The following is a 14,456-nucleotide window of genomic DNA, read 5'->3' as shown; positions in this document are numbered from 1 at the left end:
TCTGTGGCGTATATTCACAGCCTAAACTTTTATTTTGATACTTCGCTACCGGCTCCCCAGGTGGTTCCTAACCTACTTTCTGCTTCACTATGTTGGTGTTTGAAGGATTCACTCTGGGGCTCCCAGACACCAGGATCCATTCCCTCATGGGGAAGTGACCGAGAGAGCATCATGCCGGGATTTAATGCTTTTGTGAGCTTACTCAGGCTGTCTTTGTCTCTATGCCCAAGCAGGGACCACTGGACTCTTTAGTGGAGGATATGTCCCATCCTGGGTCACTCTGGGAGGTAGTTTCTGGAGTTTTTGTCTCATTGCAGCTATCATACCCTCAAAGAGTGGAGATCGTCTCTTCCCAGTTCAATAAGGGTTCACCAAGCATGAGGAGACCGATAAATAAGCTGCAGCTCCTGCTTCCTATTTTACATGACCTAACTCTCCTGACCACAGAATCACTACCCCAAAGGGACACTCAAAATGCTGCCCCAAACTCCATCTGGACAGGCAACCATAGGTAGATTCATAGAATCCAGCTAGATTCTCAGAATCATCCTGATCCCCACCACAACTCTGAGGTGAGATGCAATTCAGGTCTCCTCTGAGCCCAGGCCACCCGCTAGGACCAGCCCCTGGGAAGAGAATGCTCTAGAAACAACAGCATGGTGTCTGGCACAGGTCTTAAGCCCAGCCTTCAGGAGCCGGGTGGATATGAGGAAAACAGTCATTGGAGAGAGCACATCCCTCCCAATAACACTGAAATGAATCTTTTAACATCATGTTGTTCAAAAGAAGCCTATGTGAGGGCAACCTGGGGCCAGGCCCACAATGGAAAAACCCAGCCCCTTCACCTCACCTCTCCCACCCCCTCCCAGCCCTTCTCCAGCTTCTCGCCTCCTGCTCTCTCCTTGCCTCTTCTCCCCTCCCTACACATCCTTTGTCCTTTCTCCTTCATCCCCCTCTCTTCCTCTTCCACAGCAGATGACGCCACCCAGCCACCCACCCCTCACTCCTGGCTCTCCAGTTAGAGTCAGCCAGCCATCATGGTAACATCTGACATTTCAGAAACTTCTCCATCCTACTGCCAAATCAAATCAGCTCAGCCCACATCATTTGCTAACAAACCCAATTCCCTCCTGAAACGGGCTCAATTTCAAAGTGTAACTCAGCCAGGGGGTTCCGAGGGCTCCCTCTGTGAAGAAGACCCTACCAACCCAGCCTCCTGCTTAAGGCATGGCCTGGCAGTTCCCTTCCAAAGGACTGTGTCATGCCTGCTCAGGGGCCAAGTTCATAGGCCACACCACTCCCCTCTAAGGAGCTAACCACTATGTTATTAAATTGAAATAATTTAGCAAAATAATAACAATGGTTCTACTCTCAAAGGTTTGTCATTTTTTTAATCTTTTGCCTCATCTTTAGAGGACTCTTCTAGAAATTACTATCTTTTACAGAGAGGAAACATTTACCTAAACTTCAGCAATTCCTTCTGAGCTGCTTGGTTTTTTTTCCCTCACTGGTTAAATGCAAGTAAAATCAAATTTAACTCTTTTTATTACAAAGAGTGAGATCCCATATATTTATGTCTCTGTATGATGCTTAGATGACTGGATGCTTTGCAAATGCTAAGAAGGAATATGTCTGGATGGTACGATTATTATTAGGGCTTTTTTCCCTAATTTCTCTGTACTTTACAATTGCTCAAATTTTTTATAATAAGCGTGTATCATTTTATTAAAAATAGTTGGCTTTTTGTTGCCTATTTACTTGCAGAAAGCTCTTGTGAAAATTCTCCAAGAAAATGCTGGGCTTTTTTTGCTCAATGCCACATTCTCAAGGCTAGATTAATCACTGAAGATTCATCATCACCTATTATGGATATTTATTAAGCACTGACCACTAAGTATTTATAAAGCACCTCCTCTGGGCCCCTGCTGTACCAGGCCCCATGGCAGCAAGAATAGGAAGAGCACACCCTGCTCCCTCAGGACAAGCTACACTGAACCAGTCTCTCCTAGCCCTGCACCTGTAACACCCTGCCCCTTGCGCGCACACACACACACACACACCCCTACAACCACACTTGAATGACATCCAAGTATGGAGGGATAAGCAGGTGCTGGAAGAGCTTCCGGACCTCACTAAGCTGCCATCAGGAGCTCCCAGGGGAGGGCAACCCACACCCTATAGCAGGTTAAATGGTAGCCCCCCCCCCCCAAAAAAAATATGTCCATATCCAGGAGCCTGCGAAAGTTACCTGACTTGGAAAACAGGTCTTTGCACATACAATTACCTTAGGATCGCAAGATGAAATCACCCTAGATTACCACCCAGGTGGGCCCTAAATCCAATGATGAGTGTCCCTATAAAAGACCCACAAGTGTAGAGTTAGGACAAAATGGAGTCATGTGGCCCCAAGTCAAAGGAATGCCTGGAACTACCAGAAGCTGGAAGCAACAAGGAACCTCCACACTTGTGCCTCTGGAGGGAGCACAGACCTATTAACCCTCGATTTCAGACTTCTGGCCTCCAGAACTGTGAAGAATCAATTTCTGTTGTTTTAAGCCACCATAATTGTGGCATTTTGTTACAGCAGCCCCAAGTAAGGAATATATACATCAAGGCCTGAAACTGCATCTCCACACTCAGCTAGGAGCAGAGACTCTGCCAGGGGTCCAGTGAGGGAAGGCAAGAGGAGAGGCATGCTTGGAATCTGGCAGGAGGGGGTCCTGTGAGAGGTCCTCCCACCCTCTATGAGGAAGGACCTATGGCAGCTACAGGAAAGGAAGAGTGGGATTATCAAGGAGACCTGCCCCTCCCACCCCCCACACAAGCATTTAGCTCAATGTCCACAATAAATACCACCAGTATCTACTGCATACCAATATATATAACATGTACATGTACTTTATGAAGCCCTCGCTCACCCACTTCCTTCTGTAATCCTCACAGCAACCCAAAGGGATGGGCTCAGTCTACAAATAATGGAACTGAGGTTCACAGATCACTGAACTGCACAATGTCACACAGTTACTAAATTCCAGGTCAGGCCCAGGACTCTGTCCCACACATTCACATCAGAGGAGGCAGGACCCAAAAAGTAGGGATGTCACAGAAGCAAGTGCTAACAATAGCCAAACTGTGGAAGGAGCCTCAGTGTCCATCGAAAGATGAATGGATAAATAAGATGTGGTCTATGTGTACAATGGAATATTACTCAGCCATTAGAAATGACAAATACCCACCATCTGCTTCGACGTGGATGGAACTGGAGGGTATTATGCTGAGTAAAATAAGTCAATTGGAGAAGGACAAACATTATATGGTCTCATTCATTCGGGGAATATAAAAAATAGTGAAAGGGAATAAAGGGGAAAGGAGAAAAAATGAGTGGGAAATACCAGAAAGGGAGACAGAACATGAGAGACTCCTAACGCTGGGAAACGAAGAAGGGGTGGTAGAAAGGGAGGTGGGCGGGGGATGGGGGTGACTGGGTATTGGGCACTGAGGGGGGCACCTGATGGGATGAGCACTGGGTGTTATGCTATATGTTGGCAAACTGAACTCCAATAATCAATCAATCAATCAATCAATCAGAAGCAGGTGCTAAGCTGGGGGCAGGAGAGCTGGTCAAGCCCTCAAAGGCAGGTGGCATGATTCGGGCTGGAGCAGTAAAGGAAGCGTCCCCAGGGAGATTCTGGAATGCCAACTGCTCTATCAGGGACAAGACCTGTCTAGAAGTATAGGCTCATGTTAATATTAACTTTAGGCAAAAGGAGTTAGGGAGGACACTCCTGACAGAGGCAAACAAGCCATGAAGTGCATTCCAAAGCCAACCCTGGACTCTCCAAGACCCTAACCTACCCAGGCCTACCCTTAGTCCAGTCCCCAAATCCTTTATGCAGATGCCGGCCTTGAGGCCCTTTGTGCCACCATGGGAACCAGCTTCACCTGTGACCCCTGACCAGCTCTGGGCAGCCCAACTACAAGAGATGGGAACATGATCCAAAAGGATGCTCCCTCCCTGAAGGCCCCTTCCCCAGGGGAGGACCCTTAGTTTGGGGCTTTTTCTAATACCCTCACTGTCTGAGACACGGGGCTTAGGTAGGGCCAATCACACAAAATGCAATTTCAGTTTTGTTCATTGGACATGAAGAGTCACCTCAACCATGGGCACCAGGCAGGGCAAGAAATCAGAAGAAACTACACTAACAACAGTGAGATCGGTGTATTTCCTTTTAGACTTTCTCTGTAAGCATGGCTGCCATATAGAGGAATCATAACGACTATCTATTTGCAGCGCATGCTACACACCTCTCTTCTAAGCAATAAACATACACCATCTCAATCTCCCTTAAAGCCACATGAGGCAGGTTCTCTTACATCTCTATCCTACCAAATTAGGAAACTAAGGCAAAAAGAAGTTACATAGCTAGGAAGTGATAAAACCGTAAGCCCAGAAACTGGCTCCTGAAACTGCGTTATTAACTACAACTCAGTATTGCTTCACATTTTTGAGAAAGAGCATCAAAGGGGTCCAAGTCCAGGTCAAAGGAGTGGGATTAGCCTCCACAGTGGAGGAGATCATGTGGCCTGTCAGAATGAAAGGGGGAATGGGCTAGAGAATCAAAGAGGAAGGAAGAGGGAGTGTTTTCCCAGAGAAAACACTCTGGAAGCCTAGCTATTCCCCCTATATAAGGGATGAGAGGAACAAGGCCAAGTGGCCCACATGGCTAGACCAAGGCATTAGCAATGTCTAGGAAGCAGGGCTCCCTTCTGATGCTTCCAGCTCAGAATGCAAGGGTCCCAAGGCTACATGGGAGCAGGCCAGGGACTCTCATATGCTGGTGGCTCCCAGGTCCCTAGAGAGAAGCCCTTACTACATGTTTCTGAAGGGCAAGAACAACATCATCATCATCATCATTATTATCATAATCATTATCAAAATTATCAGTATCAGGGGTGCCTGGCTGGCTTAGTCAGTGGAGTGCAAGACTCATAATCTCAGGATGGTGTGTTTGAGCCCCACACTGGGTATAAAGATTATTTAAAAATAAAATCTTAAAAAAAAATGACCTAAAAAAAATGACCTATTATCACAACCAATTATTGACTGTGCATTAGCTGCTTCACGGACTACCTCATTACTCCTCACACCCCCTCTTCCAGGTCACGTGGCTGTTGTGCTTATATTACAGGTGAATAAATTAGAGGTCAGGGAGATTAAGTAACACTCTAAAACAATTCACACACAAGAGTATGGAGTAGTGTTTAAGACAGCACAGGCTCCGGAGTCACCCAGACAGACTTTGAGTCCAAATCCTGGCTCTGCACTCACCAGCTGTGGGACCGTGAGCAAATAACTTAACCTCTTCTGACAATTTCAATCAGAGATGCCAGAAATAATTCATCTCAAATGTCAACTGCAAATGACTGGCAGTGGCTGCCTGCAGTGCTTTGGTGGAGAGGGTTCTGAGACCACATCTGAATTCATGGGCAAGTGTGCTGTGATCAATTACTGACATTTGCCGTGGGGCAGTGGGGTGGGGCAGGGGTGTAGGGGGAGGTGGTGACAGCACAAGTGTCACATATCTGCCATCCCACATTTAGAGAAACACCACGGCTTATAGAAATGACTATACAAGAACACTAGCACGGCCAGTGGACTTTTGACTAAAGCACCAAAGCAACTCAAAAGTATTTTCAGCAACTGGATATCTATATGGGAAAAAATGGATCTGGATCCCTGTATTATGCCATATGCAATTAAACTGAGATGGATCGGGGGCACCTGGGTGGCTCAGCAGTTGAGTGTCTGCCTTTGGCTGAGGGTGTGATCCCAGGGTCCAGGACCAAGTCCCGCATCAGGCTCCTTGTATAGAGCCTGCTTCTCCCTCTGCCAATGTCTCTGCCTCTCTCTCTGTGTCTGTCACAAATAAATAAATAAAATATTTATAAATAAATAAAAATTAAATAAACTGAGATGGATCTACAGCTAAAACTAGAAAGCTTCTAGAAGAAAATATGGAAGAAGTCTTTGTGATATGGAGTGAGCATGGACTTCTTAGGACATAAAATGAAAAATCAGAGATTGCCAAAACTAAAACTTCTGTTCATCAGAAACATTGTTAAGAAAGGGATGAACTTGTATCCAGACTATGTAAAGTAGGCCTTTACTACTAGTAGTAGCGATTTTATTTTATTTTATTTTTAAGACTTATTTATTCATGAAAGACACAGAGAGAGAAAGAGGCAGAGATATAGGCAGAGGGACAAGCAGGCTCCATGCAGGGAGCCCGATGTGGGATTCGATCCCAGGACTCCCGGATCACGCCCTGAGCTGAAGGCAGACATCCAACCACTGAGCCACTCAGGCATCCCAAGACAGCAATTTTAAAGGGGAAGGAGGGCCAAAAGGAACCATAAAATGGTCAACAACTATGTAAAAACCTGTTCAACATAATTAGTCACCAGAAAAATGCAAATTAAAACCACCATGAAATGCCCCTACACGCCTACTCAAGTGGCTAAAACGAAGCAGACTGCCAAGGGCAAATGTTGGCAAGGATGTGGAGCAATCAACCGCCTCATACCACCGCCAGCAGCAATGTGAAATGGTGCAGTCATCTGGTGATTGGAGGTTTCGTATAAAGTTAAAATTCATCTATCCACTGACCCAGAGATTTCACTCTAAATATTTACCTAAGAGAAATGAATACCGTTCCAAAAAACAAAAACCACAGCACAAAGCAAATCAAAATGTTCATAGCCAGAGCACCTTGGTGGCTCAGCAGTTGAGCATCTGCCTTCGGCTCAGGGCGTGACCCCGGGGTCCCAGGATCGAGTTCCACCTCAAAGACAACATACATACGTGCAGCTATGCACCTGTGAAAGGTAGCTGCATGTAGATGGTGCACACAGAGACATCTCAATGTCCTCAAAGCATCTGAGGCATACCCCCGCAGACGCAGATGCAGGCAAGCCCTTCCTCATGTCTGCACTGTCCCTGAGCTCCTGAGAAGGAGCTTCTGAGGGGATGACATATGGACATAAATGGGGGTCTGTGTGGAGACCAGAGACGGCTCTCCCAGGGCCCGCAGTGTCACCAAGAAAAGCTCTGCAACGGTGGGAATGGGGGTACAAATATTTGTCCTAACTCTCATGTGCCCCTCCAAGGCTCTCTCAAGGAGAGGGAAACCAAACCTTCCTGCTCTGTCCTTGAGCCCTTCCTGCCCCAAGAAGGTCCCCTTCCACCTTTCTCACAATTGTCATTACTTCATCCATACAAAATTGGTAGACCTCACAGGGGCCTACACCCCCTTGCTCAACCCTCATGGAAGGGGGCAGTCTCCCTTTCCGGCATGGACAGAAGAGAGGAGGCAGGAGCCATGAACAAACTGAAAAGCTGACATCGGGCCTCAGGCTCAAGCTACAAGCTGGAAAGGAAAGCCCAGCCCCGCCCCAGGGGGAGAGAGCAGCTGATGGGCAACAGTGAGCCTGGAGGGTGAAAGGGGACCTGCATGGCTCCAGCCAAAGGGAATGAAGACAGTGCAGAGGAGAAGCTCCTCAGACTCCATTTCCCTCCAGTTTCTTCCCAGGAGACTTCTGCTACCGGACTTACCCCAAGGGTTTCAAGGGCATTAGTGAATCATGGAGTGCAGAGTACCAAAGAGACACTATAGGAACAAGACTTCTGCTCCTCTCCACAGCAAGAACCCCAGGCCCCCATTACCTTCTTCTGGAAAAGAGAAGATCTGAGAGGGACTGCCCTTGGACTCTCACAAAGTGGCATGGAGAAGGTCTGAGGGAAGTGGCCCTCAGACTCTCACAAGGGAAGATCACACGCATAGACTAAGCTAGGGTTGCCTCCCAGCTGATCAGGCCACTATAGGCCTGGTGGGGGATCCAAAGGCGACTGTGACAGTTCAGGTCAAGGTCAGAACAAATGCCAGCATTGTCACCCAATGAAATGCCCTGCACATTCACTGTGAGCTGGGAGAGAATAGGAAGGGTCAACCTCCTCACCTCATGAAACCCAGAAAGGCTGATGTCTCTAGTCAGTCCCAGAGGGGTAGCCCAAACCCGTGCCTGCCATCAGGGCCCTTCTGCCCACCCTACCCCTCCTCCCCAAGAAGCCATCCTCACTCCTCTCCACCCCGAGAAGCCACATGACACATTTGAGCTTGTCACATGCTGAGCCATATGGTTTCTTCTGCTCAGTGAAGGCTCCCTGTAGACAGCAGGTTCTTTGAGGGGTAAGGACTGCGGCCTCAGTTTGACCCCACAGGGCCAAGCGCAATGCTGGGCACACACAGTTGGCCCTCTCTAAATGCCTATTGACCCATTTGGGCATGAAAACCAGATCATAAAAAATGTGGACCTAGAAACAATCCACAGCATTCCCAGGGACACAGCCCCAAATCCCTCTCCCAGCCCACCCTGTATCATCCACAGTGTGAGTTCTGGCTGAAACTGGGCTCTCATTCAGCCCATCTGCTTAGCATCTCTGGTTGCTTTTTCTCAGTTTCATATTAGAAAAAAAAATCCCCCTGAAAAACACAAACCGCAAAGGGGCAGGGGAAGGGGAGTAAAGACCAGTTGCATCAGATGCTCGGTGGGGGCAGGAGGTTGAGGAGGTTCTCAGGGGCTATAGGCTCCCTCTGCTCCAACAGTCCCTTCCTCTTGGGAGAAGCAACCAGAGGAGGGGCTGTCCTAGCTATGAGGGGTGGGATGAGAGGAACACTTTACCAAAACTGGTTTGGGTCTGAGAATTTAACTTATACTGACCATCGAGGAGACAATACCATCCTCAGGGGGACCTTGGGTGAGTCCAATTCCCCATCCAGTTTATCTATAAAAGAAATGAATCACCCATCCCTGACATTCTGTGACTCCCATGCTAATCCACCAAAGGGGGATGCCTGCCCCAAGCCTGCCCTACTGAGGGAACTAGGTGAGCCCTGCTCACCCCACCCAGATGCTAGGGGTAGCCCGGGGGCCATGCCACAGGACCCCCAAGGCCAGAGACCCTGGAGAGAGGCTAGCTTCCACCCTGGATGTCTCAGACGTCAGTGTACAATAATAACCTGGGGAGCTCAGGAGATACCAGCAAAGCAGAGGCCTGATCCCACCCGGGAGATGGACATCACGAGTGGATCCTGGGTCAGCGCAGGTAGAGAACCCACCTAAGACTGATGGGCAATGAGGGAGCTGCAGTCCGCATCTTAAAGGACATCTAGGGGCTTAATTTACAAGAGTTTTACCTGGAGATAGAGGGTCTGCTAGGATATAAGATTCCAGCAAAACCAGAGTAGTAGAATATCAAGCACAGGCTCCTCCCACCTGGATGCCCCAGCAGTCAACACACCATCAATATCCACCAAGCACCCACCCACACCATAGAACAGGAGAGTCACTGCCCTCAAGGAACTCAGTGCAGGAAGTGCCAGATGACCAGCAACAGGACTTGGTAAGTGCAATGACAAAAGGGACACTCCCTCTGTGAGGAGCAGGCTGGCATGAGGACTGTGGTGTTAACCATATGAGTCAGTTTGCTTTGCCAAAGGACAAAAAATGTCCTAGCCACAGACTGTCTCCTAACCACGGCCACAGGCTGTCTTTGCCACAGAACAAGCCCGAATAACAGTCATAAAGGCCAGGTATACCACACACACACTGACCCCCCCACACCCACCATCGGAGGGTCCCAACCCCAGTGTGAGCTTCAGGGTGACCGGGTGCTCAGCTCTGACCTTGGCCTTAGAGATGAGGACAGAAAAGCCATCCTGTAGGCTGCTGCTCTGCTCTGAGCCAGCCTGGAGTTCCCCCATCAGGCCAGCCTTACCTGTGACAGCCTGTTGGGCCCTGTGCTGGCCACAACAGAGCAGGCGCAGGGATCCAGTGGACAGCCATGGTTTTTTGAATAAATAACTATGTTAACTAATCTCTTACTTGTGCTCCAGATTCCTGATTAGTACCCCTCCCTCCTGTATCCACACACCCTCCTGGCTCCCTCCTGTCAACATTTCCACTCACTCCTCAACACAGCCCAGTCGGCTGTCCACTCCTCCCTCCCCCGAACCGTTCTGAGGCATAGCAGCAGCGCCACCAGGCCTCTGCGTGCCCCAGAGCATACTTGGCCTCTCTGCAACAGCCAACACAGCTGCCCATTCTTCCTTTGCAAACCGCTCCTCCCACCCAGTCTCAGCCTCCTCCAAATCACCCTCTGACCAGGGGGCACCCTCATGGCACCACCCCAGGATTGTCTCCTCTTCTCACTTCACCCTCTCCCTGGAGCACTCACTGCCCCTTACCCATCCCTCCATCCCAAGCTTTAATTCCCACCTCTACAAGAATGGCTCCCTCTTCTGAGTCTCAGCAGCTCACTAAAAACCCCATTTGTGTCTCAAGCATGTGGAACACAACACTTAGAACCAAAGCCTCATCCTCCCTCCCTTCTCAGAGAACAGCTATACCATTTATCCATTGTTCGCAACCTGCGGCCACTCTTGCCTCCTATCTCTCCCCAAATCTTCCTATCTCATCAATCTACTTCCTAGAAAACCAGAGATCTGACTACTTCCAAATAACCCCTCAGAGTCAGACCACCATCACCCCTCCTATCCCTGCACTGGATGCACTCAGTGACCTCGCAACCCCTCCCTGACTTTCCACTCTGCTCCTCTGACAAATCCTCTACCCAAAAGCCAGGGTGATTTTCCAAAAAGTCCCGTCATGGGGCTACTGCTCTGACTAAAATCTTCAATGACATCAATGCCCAAAATTTAGTTAAGGATAAGGCCCAAAATCGAGGCACCTGGGTGTCTCAGTGGTTGAGTGTCTGCCTTTGGCTCAGGTCATGACCCCATGATCCAGGTCGGGGTTCCCTCCCCACAGGGAGCCTGCTTCTCCCTCTGCCTATGTCTCTGCCTCTCTCTGGGTGTCTCTCATGAATAAATAAATAAAACCTTAAAAAAAAAAGGCCCAAAATCTTTAACAAAACTTCTAAGGGTCTCGGTAGATGGGACAGGCAGAGTGGGTGACCGAGGGTATGAGGTGTGGGCTTCCAGCTATGGAACAAATCAGTCATGGAGATGAAAGGCACAGCCCAGGGAATAGTCAGTCAGTGGTGGTGTGATCGTGTCGTGTGGTGACCGACAGCAGCTATGCATGTGGTAAGCAGAGCGTAACGTATAGACTTGTCCCATCGTTATGCTGTACACCTGAGTTCATGTAACATTGTGTGTCAACTATAATTTAACATAAAAAAGAAATGTTTTCAGATTATATTTTTAAAAATTGAAAAATAAAATAAAACTTCCAAGGTTGTGCCTCTTCCTCCCTCACTGTGGATGGTCTGACTGCTCTGGCTTCCCATTCTGCCAGTGCAGCTTCCTCCCTCCTGCCCCAGGGGCCTAGGGAGCCTGCAGCAGTCAGTACTTCTGCCCACCAATTCTGAGATTCTGCACCCCTAAGGAGCTCCCAAAGAATGCAGGTACTGCTGGTCCCTTGGCCTCGAGTAGCAAGCGTCTAGAACACTCTCCTCCACTCTGACTGCACCTTTGCCTACCAAGGTCCTACTCAGCTTCCAGGGCTCAGCTTCAACATCATCTCCTACGAAGTCCTACCTGACCCTCTCCAAGGTCAGGTTCGATTCCTACACACTCACCCTTTATACTGTTCCTGAGCTATGCTGCCCTTCTCCTTCAGAACATTCGTCACACCTCACTGTCCCATCCTTCCTCTTAAAGTTGGTTTTTCAACTTTCACCTCCCTAGCTAGATGACCAACTCCAGGAGGGTGGGGACTATGATGGCTTGTTCCCTACTAATACCCCAGCACTCAGCACCAGGCCTGGCATGTGGTCAGCACTTACAGTAGAAAGCTATTTGGTCTTGCTTGCCCTGCATCCATCTCCCCAACTTCTCCTAATGACACCTCAACTTTCCTTTGAGGAACCACCTCTCCCCCACTCTTGGTTCTTTAGGCTTAGAGAGTGGGCATGAGACCCAGGTCTGGCCAGTCAGAGCCTCCTCCTCTCTGGCCACAAAGATTGGTTTAGACATAGACAGGTGACCTAAGCCAGGCCCTCAAACTTCTTCCCTGAGACTTTTGTTAGAAGTACTGGGGGAAAGATACTCTTCTTTCCACTGAAGTTACTTACAGGTAGGAGCTACTGTTACTATCCTGCCACCACAGAGACAGAGTTTGACAAAGAATGAAACCAACAGAGAGATGGAAAGAGACAGATCTCATAGATGTAGCCATGCCTAGAGTCTACACTGGCATTACAAAGCAATAAATTCTGTTTTATGCTTACACCAAAATGAGTTATGTTTCTGTCACTTGTAACCAAGAGCCTTGACTAATACAACATTCAAGCAAGTACTGGGTGTTGAATGAATTAAGTGAGCAAGTGAGTAAGGGGAGCCTGCCAAGAGAACTCAGCGACTCCTCCTAGGAGACTTTCAGAGTTCTCACTGCAACCTCCCACCACCCATGAGCACAGTGACAAGCACCCTACATCCAACTTTGCAGACCAAGGGGCTGAAACTCAGAATGGTGACGTGCTTCTCAGCAATCCCGGGTGTAAACAAACCACCCGGCACCTGGCTCAGACACCTGCACTGGGATCAAGCTGACAAAGGTAGTCTGGCTCTCATTGCCCCTAAGCACCCCACCAGGAGGAAAGCAGAGCTGTCCTCGGGTCAGCCCTGTGCCCCATGCCCCACCCACTCTCGAACTCCTAATCCAACCAGGGCGGGCTCTGACTGTCATTCCATGAGATTCTCCCTCGATGCATATCACACAGCTCTCTGCATGGTGGGCATTCAATATGGGGTGATAATGGAAAGGTGGCATTTATATACTTCCTTCGGGGGCGGGGGGTATCGCTTTGCAACAGATTAAGTTAGGGGAGCAGGTATATGACAGAGAACAAGAGGGGAGAGATGCTTAATGATTTCCCTGTGAGTCATCCAGCAGAGCCCAAGGACAGAGATACAGGGTGGCCCAGACATCCTCTCAGATGACTCAGGAAGCAGTGACTTCTTCAGGGCTAGTCCTCACCTGGCAAACTGTGAGTGGGAGGGAGGGAAGGAGTGTCGTCACTGCTGCCTAGGCAAGAATATGGGCTGAGCCAAAGTCCTCCCTGAGAGCCAGCTCAGGCCTGTGACCAACCTGCCAGCAGGCATTTCTAGGTAAAGGGAGGAGGACATGGTCAGGGGAGGCGACAGCTGCTTCAGCTCCCTTCCAGGGATGAGCAATAGGGGCCTGGGATTCTGGGAGGTGGTCTCCCAGGAAAGAGACTCATGAATGAAGTACTTCTAGGAAAGAATTACTGAACCCAGAAGCTCCAGAGCAACTCTCCCACAGAGACTGGGGTGACAGGGCCAGCCCAGGAGGGCCAGTCTGAGGCAGACAGACCAGCATGTACGTGCCACTCTGGTCCCAAGAGGGCCCCCCCACCCCGCCCTGGGACCCTGCCTTCCCCAGGCAGCTTTCCTGGGCAACAGCCCCTTAAGATACCAGGCTGCCATTGCTTCTCAGCCCTTCAGCTAAGACCAGCTAAAGACACCAGGCCACACTCCAAGTCTCCTCACTCACTCCTGCCTGGGCCCCTGATGCTGTACCCCACTGTTCCACAAGGCTCCATCCAGCCCCCATTATCTCCTCACCACCCAACACCCCCAAGTCTCAGTCACACTTCCCTCCTGCACTGGTGAGCTCCAGTGGATGCTGCCTCCTGAGGTGTCATGGCACCCTATGGTACCCACCGGACGGAAGCAGCTGGCTGGGATCTCAGGGACAGCTACCTCCCCTCCCCACTTACCAATACCAAGCCTCTTACCTTCATGGTGGGAGGTGCAGTGAGAGGAGGGGACAGGGGCTGGTCTGGGAAGGTCACATCTGAGCTGTTGGCCAGCTCCTGCTTCCTGCAAAGAGAATGCAGAACAGAGGTGAGTGATGGCCTGCCTGAGCCATTCCCTCTCTCTGTCAAGAGCAGCTGGGCATGGGGACCTGGGCTAATGCACACCATCCCAAACTAGAGTGGAGCGCACTCTCTGCTGCGCTGCCCTAGACCTTAAAGTGGGGCTCTTTCGCATGTGGTTCCTGCAGCAGCCACAAAGGCATCACCTGGGAACTTGTGACAAATGCAAATTCTCAGGGGCACACCAGCATCTCCAGCGATGGAGCCAAGGATTCCGGGTTTTACAACCCATCCAGATGATTCTGATGTACACTGGAGTTTGAGAACCACTGCTCTAAAGACTTGGAGGACCCACAACACCTACAGGCCTCAGAGGCATGGACAAATGTTTAAAGGCATCAAAATAAACATAATCGTTTTACCAAAATAGCAAAGTTTGATAGGGTGGAAGATAATCAGACCCTGAAACTCTGGCAGTTACCATTCACCTTCAAGTATTTTCATTTGTCAAAACTATAGTGGTTAATAAAATATA

General features: G+C 49.4%; 1 protein-coding gene across 21 annotated transcripts in view; it reads right to left on the bottom strand.

Moving 5' to 3' along the window:
• Positions 1–14,456, bottom strand: part of RAP1GAP2 (RAP1 GTPase activating protein 2) — a 229,796-nt gene that overhangs the window by 88,031 nt on the left and 127,309 nt on the right. For all 21 annotated transcript variants that reach the window (XR_011999763.1, XR_011999759.1, XR_011999762.1 and 18 more), the window contains one exon: positions 13,841–13,925. Coding sequence is in view for 13 of the 21 variants with exons in the window: in XM_072747957.1 (XP_072604058.1) it covers positions 13,841–13,925 (85 nt within the window). In the remaining 8 variants the exon portion in view is untranslated. The remainder of the gene's footprint in view (positions 1–13,840; positions 13,926–14,456) is intronic.

Source organism: Vulpes vulpes, chromosome 2 (genome assembly GCF_048418805.1).
Source record: "Vulpes vulpes isolate BD-2025 chromosome 2, VulVul3, whole genome shotgun sequence".
NCBI lineage: Eukaryota > Metazoa > Chordata > Mammalia > Carnivora > Canidae > Vulpes > Vulpes vulpes.
Note: the sequence above shows the minus strand (reverse complement) of the source record. Positions and strands in the feature narration are given on the sequence as shown.